This window comes from Monodelphis domestica, chromosome 1 (genome assembly GCF_027887165.1).
Source record: "Monodelphis domestica isolate mMonDom1 chromosome 1, mMonDom1.pri, whole genome shotgun sequence".
Classification (NCBI taxonomy): domain Eukaryota; kingdom Metazoa; phylum Chordata; class Mammalia; order Didelphimorphia; family Didelphidae; genus Monodelphis; species Monodelphis domestica.
In genome coordinates, this window is record NC_077227.1 from 24,306,571 (window position 1) to 24,320,741 (window position 14,171).

General features: G+C 37.6%; 1 protein-coding gene across 4 annotated transcripts in view; it reads right to left on the reverse strand.

Annotated features, from left to right (window-relative positions):
• Positions 1–14,171, reverse strand: part of JMJD1C (jumonji domain containing 1C) — a 226,752-nt gene that overhangs the window by 20,587 nt on the left and 191,994 nt on the right. For all 4 annotated transcript variants that reach the window (XM_056796028.1, XM_056796005.1, XM_056796014.1 and 1 more), the window contains 9 exons: positions 12,931–13,132; positions 9,289–9,503; positions 8,430–8,582; positions 5,896–5,985; positions 5,097–5,224; positions 4,134–4,347; positions 3,461–3,675; positions 2,716–3,027; positions 189–357 (listed from right to left, as the gene is read on the reverse strand). In XM_056796028.1, coding sequence (XP_056652006.1) covers positions 189–357; positions 2,716–3,027; positions 3,461–3,675; positions 4,134–4,347; positions 5,097–5,224; positions 5,896–5,985; positions 8,430–8,582; positions 9,289–9,503; positions 12,931–13,132 — 1,698 coding nt within the window. The remainder of the gene's footprint in view (positions 1–188; positions 358–2,715; positions 3,028–3,460; positions 3,676–4,133; positions 4,348–5,096; positions 5,225–5,895; positions 5,986–8,429; positions 8,583–9,288; positions 9,504–12,930; positions 13,133–14,171) is intronic.

The window sequence follows — 14,171 nt, forward strand, 5'->3', positions numbered from 1 at the left end:
TAATTACAAGTGCAACAAGAATTAGAATTCAGACCTCCTGAGTCCACATTTTTGTAGTCAACATTATTTCAATCTATATGTTGCCCAAAACTTAACCATCTTCTAGAAGTACTTCTAAATTGCAATTATTTTTTTCACTTTTGAAGCTCTACTTAACAATACCAAAATAACAGTAAGAAATCACATACTTGAAATGTCTTCAAAACCATCCCAGAATTCTTTAACATTGGCATTTGAAATTATGCTGTCCTTGCAGTTCAGGAGATCTGCTTGGTGGTCTCCAAAGTCAAGACTGATTGACTCTGCTTTCCACAAGCTGATGTTCATTTTCTTGTGCACACCAGAAACCACTACTGGCTGGTTATCAAAAAGGGGGAGAAAAAAGTTAGAACTAAAGAGAACTCAAAACAAGCCCAAACACACAATTTACAGTTAAATCCCAATTTCAACTGCTCTATTTCTGACCTGCATTTTACAACTATGTATACCAAAAAATATTCTAAATTGAAACAGTAGCTTATTTCTTCCCTTTTCTAAAAACATTGATGCCTCACCTGAAGGCAAGGATATATATTTGTCTCAATACCAAAGAAAAATCCTCATAAATAAATATGCATTTTCTTTCTCTTTACATACATGATAGTGGATAAAAACTTGTCACCTCCTTAAGGGTGTATGTATAATGATACAAAATGGCTTAGTAGCCTGGAATATTAAAATTCAATGTCAGGTAAGCAAGCAAAACACACTTATTTAAAAGTACTGAGGTGCCAGGAAATGTGCCAGCTACTAGAGACCCACTCAAAAATATATCAGTCTTTGCTTCTCTTATGAGCTTTAATTTTGTTGTTGGAAACTACTGTCTGTTTATACAAAATAAATACAAAGTATTGTGAGGGAGGAAAGCAAGGAAGAGAAGCAGGTGGCAACAGGCATTCTTTTGCTAAGAATCACTGGACCAAAATCTAGTTTTTTCCCCTTCTGAGAATAGCCAAAAGAATCGCTTCCACAATCTTCCTCTCAATAGACCCCAGCATGGCAATGTCATTGCTCATACCCTAGCCATAGAGCTGATCTTTGTGGTCTCATGAAGCTTGAAAGCCTGTTTTAGGAATATTCAAGAAATGAAAAGTAGGGAAGAGAGAGCACTCCCACAAAAATCTTCCGAGGCTGGCCTCTATTGAGCTTTTAGCTTTTAAAATTGTTAACTGCACTGCCAACATAACACTGCTAAGATGAGAGTCTCTAAAAAGCGACAGAACTCATGGAGAAGTCACAAAGGGAAAATTCCTCATTCAACTCTACTAACATATAAAGAGACTAAATCCTAGAAATGAATTACTCAACTGAATTCTGCTCGAGTTCATTCCCTTGGGTTAAAATAAGAGTCCATCTATCTACACAAAAAAATCAAGACAGGCATTTTTGCCATAAATAGATAATCGGGTTTCATTACCAGATAACAACAATATTAACTACAATATTAACTAATTACACAAGTGATTTCCTTTTTTTAACTCCCACCCGGTTTCACTTCATACTTCATGTCAGTTGTTGATGCCCAGAGAAAAAAGCAAGGGGATGTACAGTAATGATGGAAAATTTGTACTAAGAATTCTTAAAATAGTTTGAGTTGCTATTTTCAAAAAGTATTAAAAAGAGCTGAACAATACAAAGATTCAAACAGATGTTTATAGATTTAAAAAATAGTAAAAACATGGTGTATGCAAAAAAACACCAAGGTGCTAGGTAGTAGGACAGGTAAAACGTGACCTTCAAGAATAATTTATAATCCATCAGGGGAAATGAGAGGACAGGGACACAAATAATAGTAAGACAATGTTGTGAATGAATGTCATGACACAAGAGCACCATGATAGTACAATACAAAGTATGGTGCCCAAAATGGAGAGGTCTGGAAGCAGGCAGTAGACAGACTAATCAATGAACAAGTTTTCAGGCAGAAAGAAGTACAGTGAGTATCCAAGAATAGAAAGTAGTTCGGCCATAAGGAGTAGGCCATATACATAGGTCAAGGTGGGGAGTGCTTGGAAAAGGAGTGGGGGAGCACAGGGGTGCTAAACCTCTAGAACACGGAGTCTAAGCCATGTCCTGTTGGCAATGGGGAAAGTCACAGTAAGTTTCTGACTAGGGGAGGGTCATGTCAGAAGTATGCTTAAAGTAAGAATGCTGTATGGCTGGGCAGACAATGGACTGACATAGGACGCATGGCTGTGTATCATAAGAAACTATCTGGACCTGTAACTTCTCAAGACTGCCCATAATCTTTTATTTTAAATATTTTACCTTCTGTCTTAGAATAAAAATTGTGTATTGCTTCCAAGGCAGAAGAGCCAGGCAATGGGCATTAAGTGCCTTTCATAGGGTCACACAGTTAGAAAGTATCAAAGGCCACATGTGAACCCAGGAGCTCCCAACTCAAAGTTTCACCCTCTGGCTCCAAAGTCAGTCCTCTTTCTATTATGTCATGATGCCTCAGATGCCAGAACTAGCTTTAAAATTCAAAGAATTGAATTTTCTAATCCCACTTCCTTAAACCTGGCCAGAGATCACTGACTGGAGGCTGTAATGGTGTTTTGGTAGCTTTGTTTCTTCTAACTGCATAGTCTGGACTGCCTGGCATCTGGATCCAAGCCTATCTGTATTTCCAGAGTAGTTTCTGGGCTAATGCTTGTTGTGCTAGGAAATGCCTACCTGTCCTTGTTTCCAGCACTGTTTGAAAAGCTTCCAGTTGTCATTATTCTTGTGATCTTGCAACCATAAGACATGTTTCTCGCACATCCATGAGTGGGGCACATTCTCGGACAAATGATCACCCTCATCCAGGGCAGTCTGTTGGCCATCTTCAGGTCTTCCTTGTTCACATTCACCTCCTCCACCTTCTCCTCCTCCTCCTTCTTCATCTTCTTCTGTCTTTGAGGCTTTATTTGGTGGAATCTTGTTTTCTACAACTGAAGCAATGATGTCATCAAGGATGTTTGGCACAGTCCTTCCACTTTTGCCACTCTTCATTAAAAGAAAAAATAAAAAGAAGCAAATATGTACATCAATATACTTTCTTTAAAATGTTCAGTTTGAGAGAAAATATTTTGAAATATATCTAGAACAATTAGGGCTCAATGTTAATGAGGTAACTATAAACATTACAACTAACTACATCCCTTTTGGGACAAATAATTAAAAAGGAATAAGTGGAAGATTCTAAAACAACAACAATAACAACCAAAAAACCAGTTTCCATTCTCACCAAGTTAAAACAAACCAATGCAAAACACAAAATAAAAGTGATCTTTAAGAGTTTTGCATTTTACTGATTATTTCTGCCCATAGAAACACCAAGAGGGCAGTTTCATTGCTTCAATCTTTAGACACATGTGTCCAACTTCATTTCCATTTCTAAGGCCCTGAAAAATGCCAAGTCATCTGGCAATAAACTCACTGGGGCTCCTGTAGAATACACTGGAGCAAAAGCGATGCCGGCATCTGTAGAGCCCAGACGTAGCTTGCCTGCCGTGGTGGTCAGTAAGTCCCGTAAGGTGGATCCTTGTTCGTTATTCTGGGACACTGCAGGTGAAGTTTTGCCATTTGGAGAATCGGTGCCATCGCAATCTCTTTCTTCTTTCATATGTTTTCCAAGGGGACAGTCTTTGTTTTCTGAAATTGAATATTTTGCAAGCTTTTTAATGGGGCATATAAAAGGATCACTCAAACTGACACTCTTTATACAACGTGGGATCACTTGTGCTTTTATTAACCTGAAAATACCCCACAAAAAGGGTGCAGTCACACAGAACATGAAAAACCTTTCCTCCACATCTCAGGCATGTGGTGGAGTTTGTACCTGTAACAAGATGTCACAGTTAAACATCCGTAGCCTGGGTTTTGTTAATCTGTCAGCAGCCCTTCCTAGTACACTCAATTATAAACGAGTCTTGAACCAGGTGTTAATGCCACCAGAGGAAGGCACTTAAGAGCAGAAATGAGTAGGAAATATATTGAAATGCAAAACAGCACACTAATAAAAGACAAATGCTTACTCTAGACAGTAAATGTCAACACCCTACCCCCACCACCCACCCCTGCCTGCTCCCAATGTGCTTACGTATAATTACCTTTCTTTTCTTCTCTGGATTTTTGTTCAGCAAGATCTGCTAGCCAGTGTAGTGGAGACTGGGATTCTGGAGGAGTTAGCTTGCTGTCTGTGCTTACATCACTCCCTGGGCTGGTATTACCATTAGTCTCAGACTTTTGAGGGGAATTCTGTTGCTGAGACTCAGGCATGCACAGAGAAATTTTATTACTGTGATTAAGAACATTCTGCAAAACCTACAGGGCAGAACAATTAATAGTTATAAAAACTATCTCTAAGTATTAAACAAGTTAAACATTAATGGTCACGTTTTTTTCTGCCTCTCCTCTCAATCTTTGTTCTTTAAACCCATACCTTCCTTTTTAGAATCAATCCTGTGTATTGGTTCCAAGGCAGTAAGGGTTAGGCAATGGGGGTGAATTGGCTTTACCAAGGGTCACCCAGCTGGTGTATAATTGAAAGTGTTACCCTAAAAAAGACCTACATTTCCCAGAAGCCCACTGACATTCTGTCCTTATTTACTTCCTGTAGACAGGGGATATTTTACTTCCTGTAGACAGGTGGGGACGTGGAGGGTCTCACCCTCTTTCTGGCCCTGTTGGTGAGCATGGTGGTGGTGACTGGGGATTTTGAAATGGACAGTCAGCCATGGGCATGTGGTCGTTATTTTGTATTCTCTTTATTCCTTGATTTCTATTGATCATTAATAAACCTTTAAAATATATTATTTTATTATTGAGATTTAATTTTAATTTTTATACTAGGACATGTCTGAGGCCAGATTTGAACCTAGGGAAGGAACACTCATCTCCAGGTCTGGCTCTCTGTGAATTGAGCCACACAGCTGCCCCAAGGTTATATTTTCTTACTTAATTTAGAAAATTGATCTTATTCAACAAAAGTGTCATAAATATGGGTTTAAGATGATGAAAGCAGACTCATACTAAAATGAGTTTTATTTAAGAACAATAGACGTTTGACTCACTTGAGATACTCCATTCATTGCAGGAATTTTCCCAACTTGTATGCTTTGTTTGTTAGTACAATGGCAATGAGACTCAATGTCAAATTTTTCTCTAAGATTGTGCATTGCATCTAGAAGATCTGTCAGAACTTTGAAACGAAGCATAAACAAGAGACAAGAATCGTCACTTATGTTAACCCTGCAAGGGCTGCTCTACTAACTCTTTCCCTCCCCATCCCATCTACTCTCTTCCTGACACTTTCCTAAGAGGTGGCTCCTATGACAATCCTTCACTGTACCCCATCTATGCCTCTTTCCCCGGCTTCTCAAAGTCTGATGCCCCCATCCCTCCTCTTCATGATTTACCCTTCTCCCTCCAATTTAGCCTTGAGATCACTTTCAGATGAATCTTCCTTTTCCACCAAGATCTGATCCATCCCCATATCCCCTGTTTCTTTGCTAAGTCCAAGCCCCCTCCACACCTTGCCATGCTAGTTGCTCTAGAAGGCTTATTTTCTACCATAATGCTCCATGTCTTCTTTGGTCCAGGTAAACTGAATTTCTCTGCCCCTTGCCTAGGCCTGATGTATGGGAACAATAATAAATGACTCAGACCGTTGAACAAAGGAAGCTTTCCATAATCCTTTTTGTTGGAAATGATCATCACTCCACAAAGCTCATCAAAAACCTTGTTTTCACTTTACTTAGGACACTGACTATATATTATGGTTGTGTATACCAGAGCCAGTCTTACTGATAGGTAATTAATGTGTGACTCAAAACAGCTTACAACAGTTTAACCAGGATTTTTTTTCCTTACCAGAGCCTGGTATGATTTGAGTTGGCATCAAGTGTTTGTGATCATGAGGTTGTCCCTTGACACATTTCATCCAAGCATAGAGCTCTTTATCTATAAGACAACACAATTTCTACCTTTACTTTCAAATATGGCTATGTGACAGTTTTTGTTGGTATGAACATAAAAAAGAATCCAAAATATTACATAAACACTAATGCAAGCTTCCTGAAAATCTTAGATGCATTTCTTATTTTCATGAGTTACTGAAACACAAATGTTAATAAAAGGGAACAATGAAATAATCCAGTTCAGTGCTATTTTGTAAATAAGGAGACCGAGGCCTGCAGAGATAAAGGGAGTTGACAAAATCATGCAGCTAGTAAGTTAAAGAGGCATTATGCAAGTGTAGGCCCCACTGACTTCGGAGGCAATGAAGTTTCCACTCAGGGAGCTTTCCACCTGGCCTGACTTCCCTAAATTGAGTGGAGGTCAATGGAGTTACTTTGGGAGCTGCTAGAAAGATTGGCATGATTTTGAATGACCAATCAAACTGCCATGGGAACAGATGCAACTTGGCATCAACTTTTTCACCAATCCAGGTCATGTGCCAAAAGTTACAGATATGAGGAGGCAAAATATTTAGGGTACCTGCAGTCAACCCAATTGAATCCAACAAAAATTTCTTCCAAAGGCAGATTATTTTTGTTAGCATGATTCTGATCAACACTGTGTATTATACTATGTTTAGATTGTTTAAAGAAAACTTATTGCTGTAATTTAATGAATTATTTTCCTAACTCAATCAAACCCATATGGAAAAGGTGCATAAATAGACACAATTTTTAAAAAAGTGTATGGTAACTTCAAATACATTTCAGATTCTTATGACTACAATTTTCAGTGGCTCCTTAGCCAAAATCTGACATACCAACTCTATTTATTGGGAAGGCCCATGGCACTGACAAATATATTGAAATAAACAAAACCATTAATCACTGTGAAAGTAAAAAGCCTCATATAGTCAGTTGTGAGAAAAAAGGTAATTGTGATATTATTTGGGCAGTTGCTACTTTTTCTTTTCACATTTATTTTTTTAAAAATAATTTTGAGTTCTGATTTTTTACCTCCATCCCCTCAGTACCCACTAAGAGAGCAAATAGATATCCATCATGCATGTGAAGTGCAGGAAGAACATATCCCATTCCTACTCTACCACAAAAGGTAACCATTACATAAAAAGCAGATGAAACTTTCAATGGTCAAAGCCCTTTCCCCATGGTAATCCACATGGCTACATCCACTACCCTTCTGCAATTGAGACTGGTTAACTTTGGAAAATAGCTCAGGACAAACATGTGGGCATTTCTGCCCTTCCCTCAAGCTTTGTTGTAAGGAAAAGCTCAGGAAAGAGGTGGATCTAGAATCTATGCCTACTGGCACAAATGCCAACCCTATCACTCACCAGCAGTAATCTTGGACTAACTGCTTAAACCCTCTGGACCTCAGTTTCCTCTGATGTAAAGTGAGGCTGGAAATGGATGGCCTCAGTTCCTGTCCAACTCTAGATTCAGACCCTATAATCTTTTTAAACTTCATTTCCAAAATCTGTTGCCCCAAATTTTAAGGTCAATGCTAGCCATTTCAAGTTTTCCTGGGCAATCTTTTCCTATTTCAACAAACATGTATTAAGTTTCCCTACCTTATTTCAATGTGAACATAGTAGGTATGCTAAAATACAAATTTCCTTCATTATTTTTTTGTCATCTCTAATAAAGTCAATAAACAAGATCATTCTAAATCACTATATACTTTGGTGAGGCTAGCACTAGATGTTTCATTTCCCCAGAGATTTCTCTAAATTTCAAGGTTTATTTTAGTATTCTACTAAAATTAAGAAAGTATGGAGGGAAGATATTAATGACAGTAGTCATTAAGATCAGTTCATCCTTTCTGTTACTGAATTCTGATGAGACAGAAGATTAATTCTGTAACTAAATGTACTAACCAGACTGTCACTCAAATGTTGCTACTTGCCAGAGAAAAGGGCTTACCCCAGTAATGAAGCCTGGTACAAACTGGGCAGAAAGATAGAATTTTATTTTGAAGTTTCAAGCTCCTAATAATAAATGCATTTCTGAAAAGGGGAAAACCCAACTCTCCTCAATGGAGAAACATGTTATAGATAGAAAAAATAAAGAGTTTGGAAAATTAGCTCAAAGTTCATCTTCATACATTTAATAGTCCAGTATACATGGTAAGAAAAACATGTGACTTTCTTGGTCAGCAATTCTAAAACATATGAGAATTAATGAATGCATAATACTCTAAGTTCAAGGGTTCTTATCCTGCTGGGGTCTGGACAGATTTCAGGGATTCCGTGAACTTGAATGGGAAAGAATATTACATCTTTATTTCAATTTAAGTGGTTCCCTTTGTAATGCTATCTATTTGTATTCATTCAAAAACCTGGGACTGAAATCCATGTGCATTACCAAATTGACTGTGACACAAAAAAGGCTCAGAATCTGTATGCTGGTTCACATGCTATAACTGACCTCTTGAGCTCTTCCTTTCCTTTGCTTTATAGCAGTCTAAACAGACCACAAACCCACATTTCTGGCAGACCCAGTGGATATTAAACAGAGTGGCTTCACACGCGTCACACATCTCACGGACGCCTCTCACTGCTCTCTTCCAGGCAATTTTGGCTGAAATACAGAATAAACAGTCAAAGAACAGAAATGAAAATGCCAGCATCTGTGTGGCACAATGCAGGACTGATGGAACAAAATGTCTCCTAGCTAGACATTACACACATCACAGATTTAAAACACCAACCTACTCAAAACAATCATTTCTCTATTAGACAAAAGTATGCATATTGCAATTAATACTGCTCACTTCAATCTATCAATATATACTTTCCAAGTACCTACTTTATGCCAGATTCTGTACATTATGGGGCATAGAAAAAGAGGCAAAATACCATACTTGCCTTCAAGGACCTTAATAGGAAGACACCACAAAAGCAAACAAATATACGCAAAGCAAGCTCTATATAGAATAAATAGGAAATGCTAAAGAGAATAGAGAGATGGCACTAGAATTATTTTTAATAGAGTGCTTATTTATACTAGCAAATTTGTATAGATTAATACTAGAAGCACAATAAGCCTATATTGTAACAAAATTATTTTACTATTTAATAATTTGTAGTCTATGGCACTCATTCACCTCCTAAGGAATATATAGAACATATTAGAAATATATAAATATGCTCCTATGAGGCAGGGGCATTGTGGCAAGCTTTATGGGCACATCTCTAGACCCAGCAGGCAGCAAATCAGGAAAAGTAAACTCCTAAAAACAAAACAAAACACAATGCAACTTTGAAAAAGTAGTAAGCATCCTTACCATCCTTTTTCACCCAGGACAAAGCTGTTTTCTCTGATGTTACTAACTGACAAAACTTATCACCAATAATATTCAAGATATATTTAGAAGTCTCTAAGTCTAGTTCATCATCATCGTAATTTTCATGTGTCCATAAACTCAGAGCTTCGTCATCATACTGGTCAGGAGAAGAGAAACCATCTATTCTAACCACTCCATTCTTACTGAAAGACAATCTGAAACAAATCATAATGAAACATTAGACCGCAGGTATAAAAAAATACATCTATTAACATTTTAAAATGTTATTTAGTTGAAAAAGGAAACAGTAACAAGTAGTTTGGATTAGCTTTCATGTAAGTAAAAAAGCTCGGAAGAAAGGATGATGTGGCTAGTTCAGTTCACAATAATCTACTACTATGGAACCTTTCAACTGACAAGTTGGAAGGGACTTCCAACTTCAAAGAACACATGGCAAGTGTGAACCAATTGTAGATCATTACAAGAAGTGCTTTTTCTCTACACAAGGTGAAAACCAAATTGCCCTTGTATCTATCCCAAAGACAGAATAAAAACTATGCTAACTCGATAATTTAAAAAAGTAGATTCTTAGTGAAATGTGGTTTAGAGGAAGATAATTCATTTTAGAACTAATTCAAGAATATCCAGGTGAAATTAAATTCTTGTTAATACACATTTATTGAACACTTACTATGTAAAAGACAACAACAATACAAAGAAAATGAAAAATAAACAAAAACCCAATAGCTGTTATAAGAAGCTTTCTGTTTACTAGAGGATGTAACAGACTACACACCTACAAGTCAATATGAGATAAATTGAGGAAGGAAAGAAGAGCCCAAACAAACAGCTCCAGGAAAGGCTTTTGCTAGGTGATAGCATCTAATCCAAGAAACTGAGGATGGTCTGCATATTCCAGGATAAGGGGCCAATCTGGACAAAAGCCCCTAAAGAGGGAGTCAGAATTCCAAGTTGGAATTATTAACACTTAAGAATGAATGCATGATGGAGAAGAGTGTGACATGAGTCTAGAAAAGTAGCCTCAAGTCAGATAGCAAAATGTTGAATATAGAAGTTTGTATTTTATCCTAGAGCCAAGGTGTCACTAGAGTTTGCTCAGGGAAATGCCATGGTCAGGCCTTGCTTTAGCCATATCAATTTTGGTAGAAGATAGATGGTAAGAAGGGAGCCCAAGCAGAATACACATGGTATAGACAAGAGATGAGGAAGGTTTGGGGGGTGGGGGAGTGGAAGGGGGGTTCCCATGTGAGTGTAGAGAAGAGGACCAACATGGGAGATATTACAGAAGCAGAACTGACTTGGAAGCTGGAAAATTGGGCAACTACTCAATAAAGAGAGGAGTGGGGAGTGAGAATGCAGAATAAGAAGTTCCATTTCAGATATTCTGAATCTGAGAGGGACAAGGAACATACAATTAGTTGGGGATAGGTAATTGGTGTTCAGGAGAGGCAAGAGGGTTGGATTGGGGAGTCATCTGCTAAGGGATAACTGAATTCAAGGAAGCCAAAAGAGTTATAGACATGTGACTGGGTCCTGAAAACAGAATCTTGAAGGGCACTCACAGTTTCTGGGGGAGTCATGGAAGATGATTAAGTCAAAGGGACTCATTTCCCTAAGCAAGCTGCAATGATTTTCTGTTGCCTCTCTGGCAAAATGTAGAGGGCTGTGCATAGCATTTAAGATCCTTCATGATCTGACTTCCAGCTTTTTTCAGTTATTTCAAACTATTCTCCACTATCTAGGAAGACAGGTAAAAAGGCAGACCTAAAGAGAAAGCCCTAGCACAAAGGCTGCTGGAAGAACAAGTATACAGGTGTGGGAGAAAGTCCCTGGATCAGATTCAGAACTATAAGGAATCTTCTGGTCTGCTGGGTCTTGGCCAACAGGGGGCAACTTTGCCCAGTGTTCAAGTTTATTTGGTGTGGGCCTGGAAACTCAGGTCTTCTTGACATCAAGGCCAGTACTCTGCTTATGCAAAAGTCAGGAAGGATAAAGGCTCACAAAAGGACATCAGACTGAGCAAGTGAGATGACTTTTTGGAGAGAGCAGTCTGGGCAGAGCAGTGAAATGGCAAATAGTTAGGTCATGGTACAGGAAATAGATGCTGTTTTCCCTTGCAGCTGTTGGATGAAATTAATTCAAAAGTATTTTTAAGGATAAAAAGATATAATTAGGAATAACATCTTTGAGGAGTTTCACAGAAAACCAGTCAGAGAATAAAAAGGTTGTTGTGAAGAGTCCAGGCTCAACTGTGATTAGATCATAAATTTGAAATAGTTACAGATATTGGGGTGGCCTTCTTCTTTAGTTAGTAGTCCAGGTTAATGGATTACTATTGGACTATATTATTTTGATGGTAAAGGAAGGTACACTATACATGTTTCATTATAATTCTCTTATATAAAAATCAGTTTGGAGAGAAAAAAAGAACAAGTCTTAAACTTGAGTGACTATTTTGAAAATAAATGTGATATTTCTAATTCCAAATTCATGTGGATACTGTTCTGAGTGTTTATGGTTCATTTTCACCAGCTGTGCCTATGATGGCATCCTCCCTAACCCCCTATTTCTGTTTCTGTACCACATATAGGTACCTGAAAAACCATCATTAATTTATAAGTAGATGATTCCCACTGGATTAAGATATACCAAGCATCTTTTACCAATGTTCAGTATTAGCTTTGCCCTGTCGTATCCTGCTTTCCCTTGTGGTCCCTCCTCACCCGCCCCCAGTTCTTTCACATTACACTGCTCTTTTCAGCTTTAAGTCCAACTCCACACTCAAGAGAAATGTGCAGTTCAGACCATTAGAGTTGTTTACTCCCTCTCTTTGCCACTTCCCATATTCTCCCAGTCCCTTGCCACCCCCTCCAACCATCTTTAAGGTCTCCCTTTAAATCCTTCCCTCCGAACTGCCTAGAATTTTGTTTTCTACAGACCAAATAGTTGCTCAGACAATGGAGAGAATTTAGAAAGTGTCTATTCTAGTACAATCATTTGAGCCAGACACTCTCTACACCATTCTGGATAATCAGGTTAGTCTCTACTTCACGTCTTGGGAAAAGATCTTAAAAGTTAAAGATGATTAATTACTGGATAGTATTTCAATAAAAATGACCATTACTAGTTACTTTTAAAGCCATAGAATTTGTAATTTCAAGGTATACCTCAGGAACTGCCAACATGTAGGGGAAAAAAAAGAAATTTGTAATTCTTTGGAATGCACTCTCAACATTAGTTTTTGCCCACTCAGATTTACAGATACTACATGAGGTTAACATACTTACACCCAAATGTAAAAGCATCATGACTTCTACCACAAAGTATTTTGTTGTAAATTCATTTAATCAACAACTGCAGGAGAAAAGTCTTTTAAGAAGCTACTGCTAAGAAAAGAGTCTATTTCCTGTACCATGTTTAACTCTTTGTCAGTTCAGTATTTTAGTATTGTCTTTTTTTTTTTGCTTTCGCAATGTGTTTCATTCTACTTAACTGAACTTTGTGTCAAACAAAGACTACCAAGAAGGAAACCCCCCCAGATATGATAATAACAGCCCAAGGATTCCTTCCATCCTCCCCTGAGATATTGCTTGATTTATGCCCCATTTATTTTTCACTTACCGTCGGAAGTAGTAAAATCTACAAAACACTGGTGAGTGAGTTGGTTCTTCCCCTTTTTTATTTCGAATAAGTCGGCATTCTCTGCACTTCTGCAAATTGGGCCCTATCTCACAGCAGGAATCATCCTGTAAAAAGGACTCCCCGGTCTGTTTCAACTTTTTCACTTTACGCCAGTCTTTTAATACTGAACGAGGAATGCCAGCTGTAAAAGTCACACAAAACATTAATTACCAAGATTGTGAAGACTAGTTTAATTACCAACATAATCAGATTATGATGGTCTGGGATAAGTAGCCAAGAGAGGTAAAGATAAAAGAGCCAATTTAAAGGTAACAAATGATCCAAACTAAAATCTTAGTATTGTACTACCTTTAACTTACTGGTCTGACAATGAAGGTTCTGGATCAAGAGTGTCCAATTCAAACAAAAACTGGGTCACTAACAGCATGGAAAGACATCTAAGTGACCCATCCTTGACTTAGAAAGCCACACCTTAACATCATCTATGTTCAAATAAATGTATTTCTATTTTGTTAAATGCTCTCCAGCTACATTTTTATCTTTTACTTGTGCTGTGTCTAATATTTCTATGCTAGATACTAATGGAACCAAGAAGCCTCGGGACATGGACATAATTCTTATACATTTTTATAGTCCCACATAGTTGACACAGTAACAACGAGTCACATTTTGAACAATGAATGAATGATATGTATTTCAGTCTGGACTTATGAACTCAACAGAAAATGGGAAATTTGAGTAATTCGAAATCTCTTAGAATTGGATCTCGGCATTGTTAAATAAATATTCATGCTGCAGAATTAACTTAAATGAACATTAATTGAAATAGCCCTCAATATCTATAGTAATTCTAAAATTTAAAATGCTTCTTCATATAGAAAAATCTGGTTTACATGTCAATATATCTAGATAATATAAAGAAAAAAATTTTCTGCCCTGTTCTAAAAGCAAAGAGCATTTCTGAAGAGCCAGGAGAGAATTAGAATTCCAAAAACTATGTGTTTCAGTCCTAATATTATATGAACTCGTCTAGGGTTTTAGCTAGGCAAATGGGAGGAGGGCATTTAAAAAACGAGGAAAAAGAAATTAACAAAATAAACCCCCTACATAGATTAGTGTTATGTATGTGTAAAAAAGTTACATGTGATCCATCTGAAATCAGTGGGAGCAAGATATGACAAAATGATAGCTTTGGAAAGTTTAGTCTTATCAAGACTATT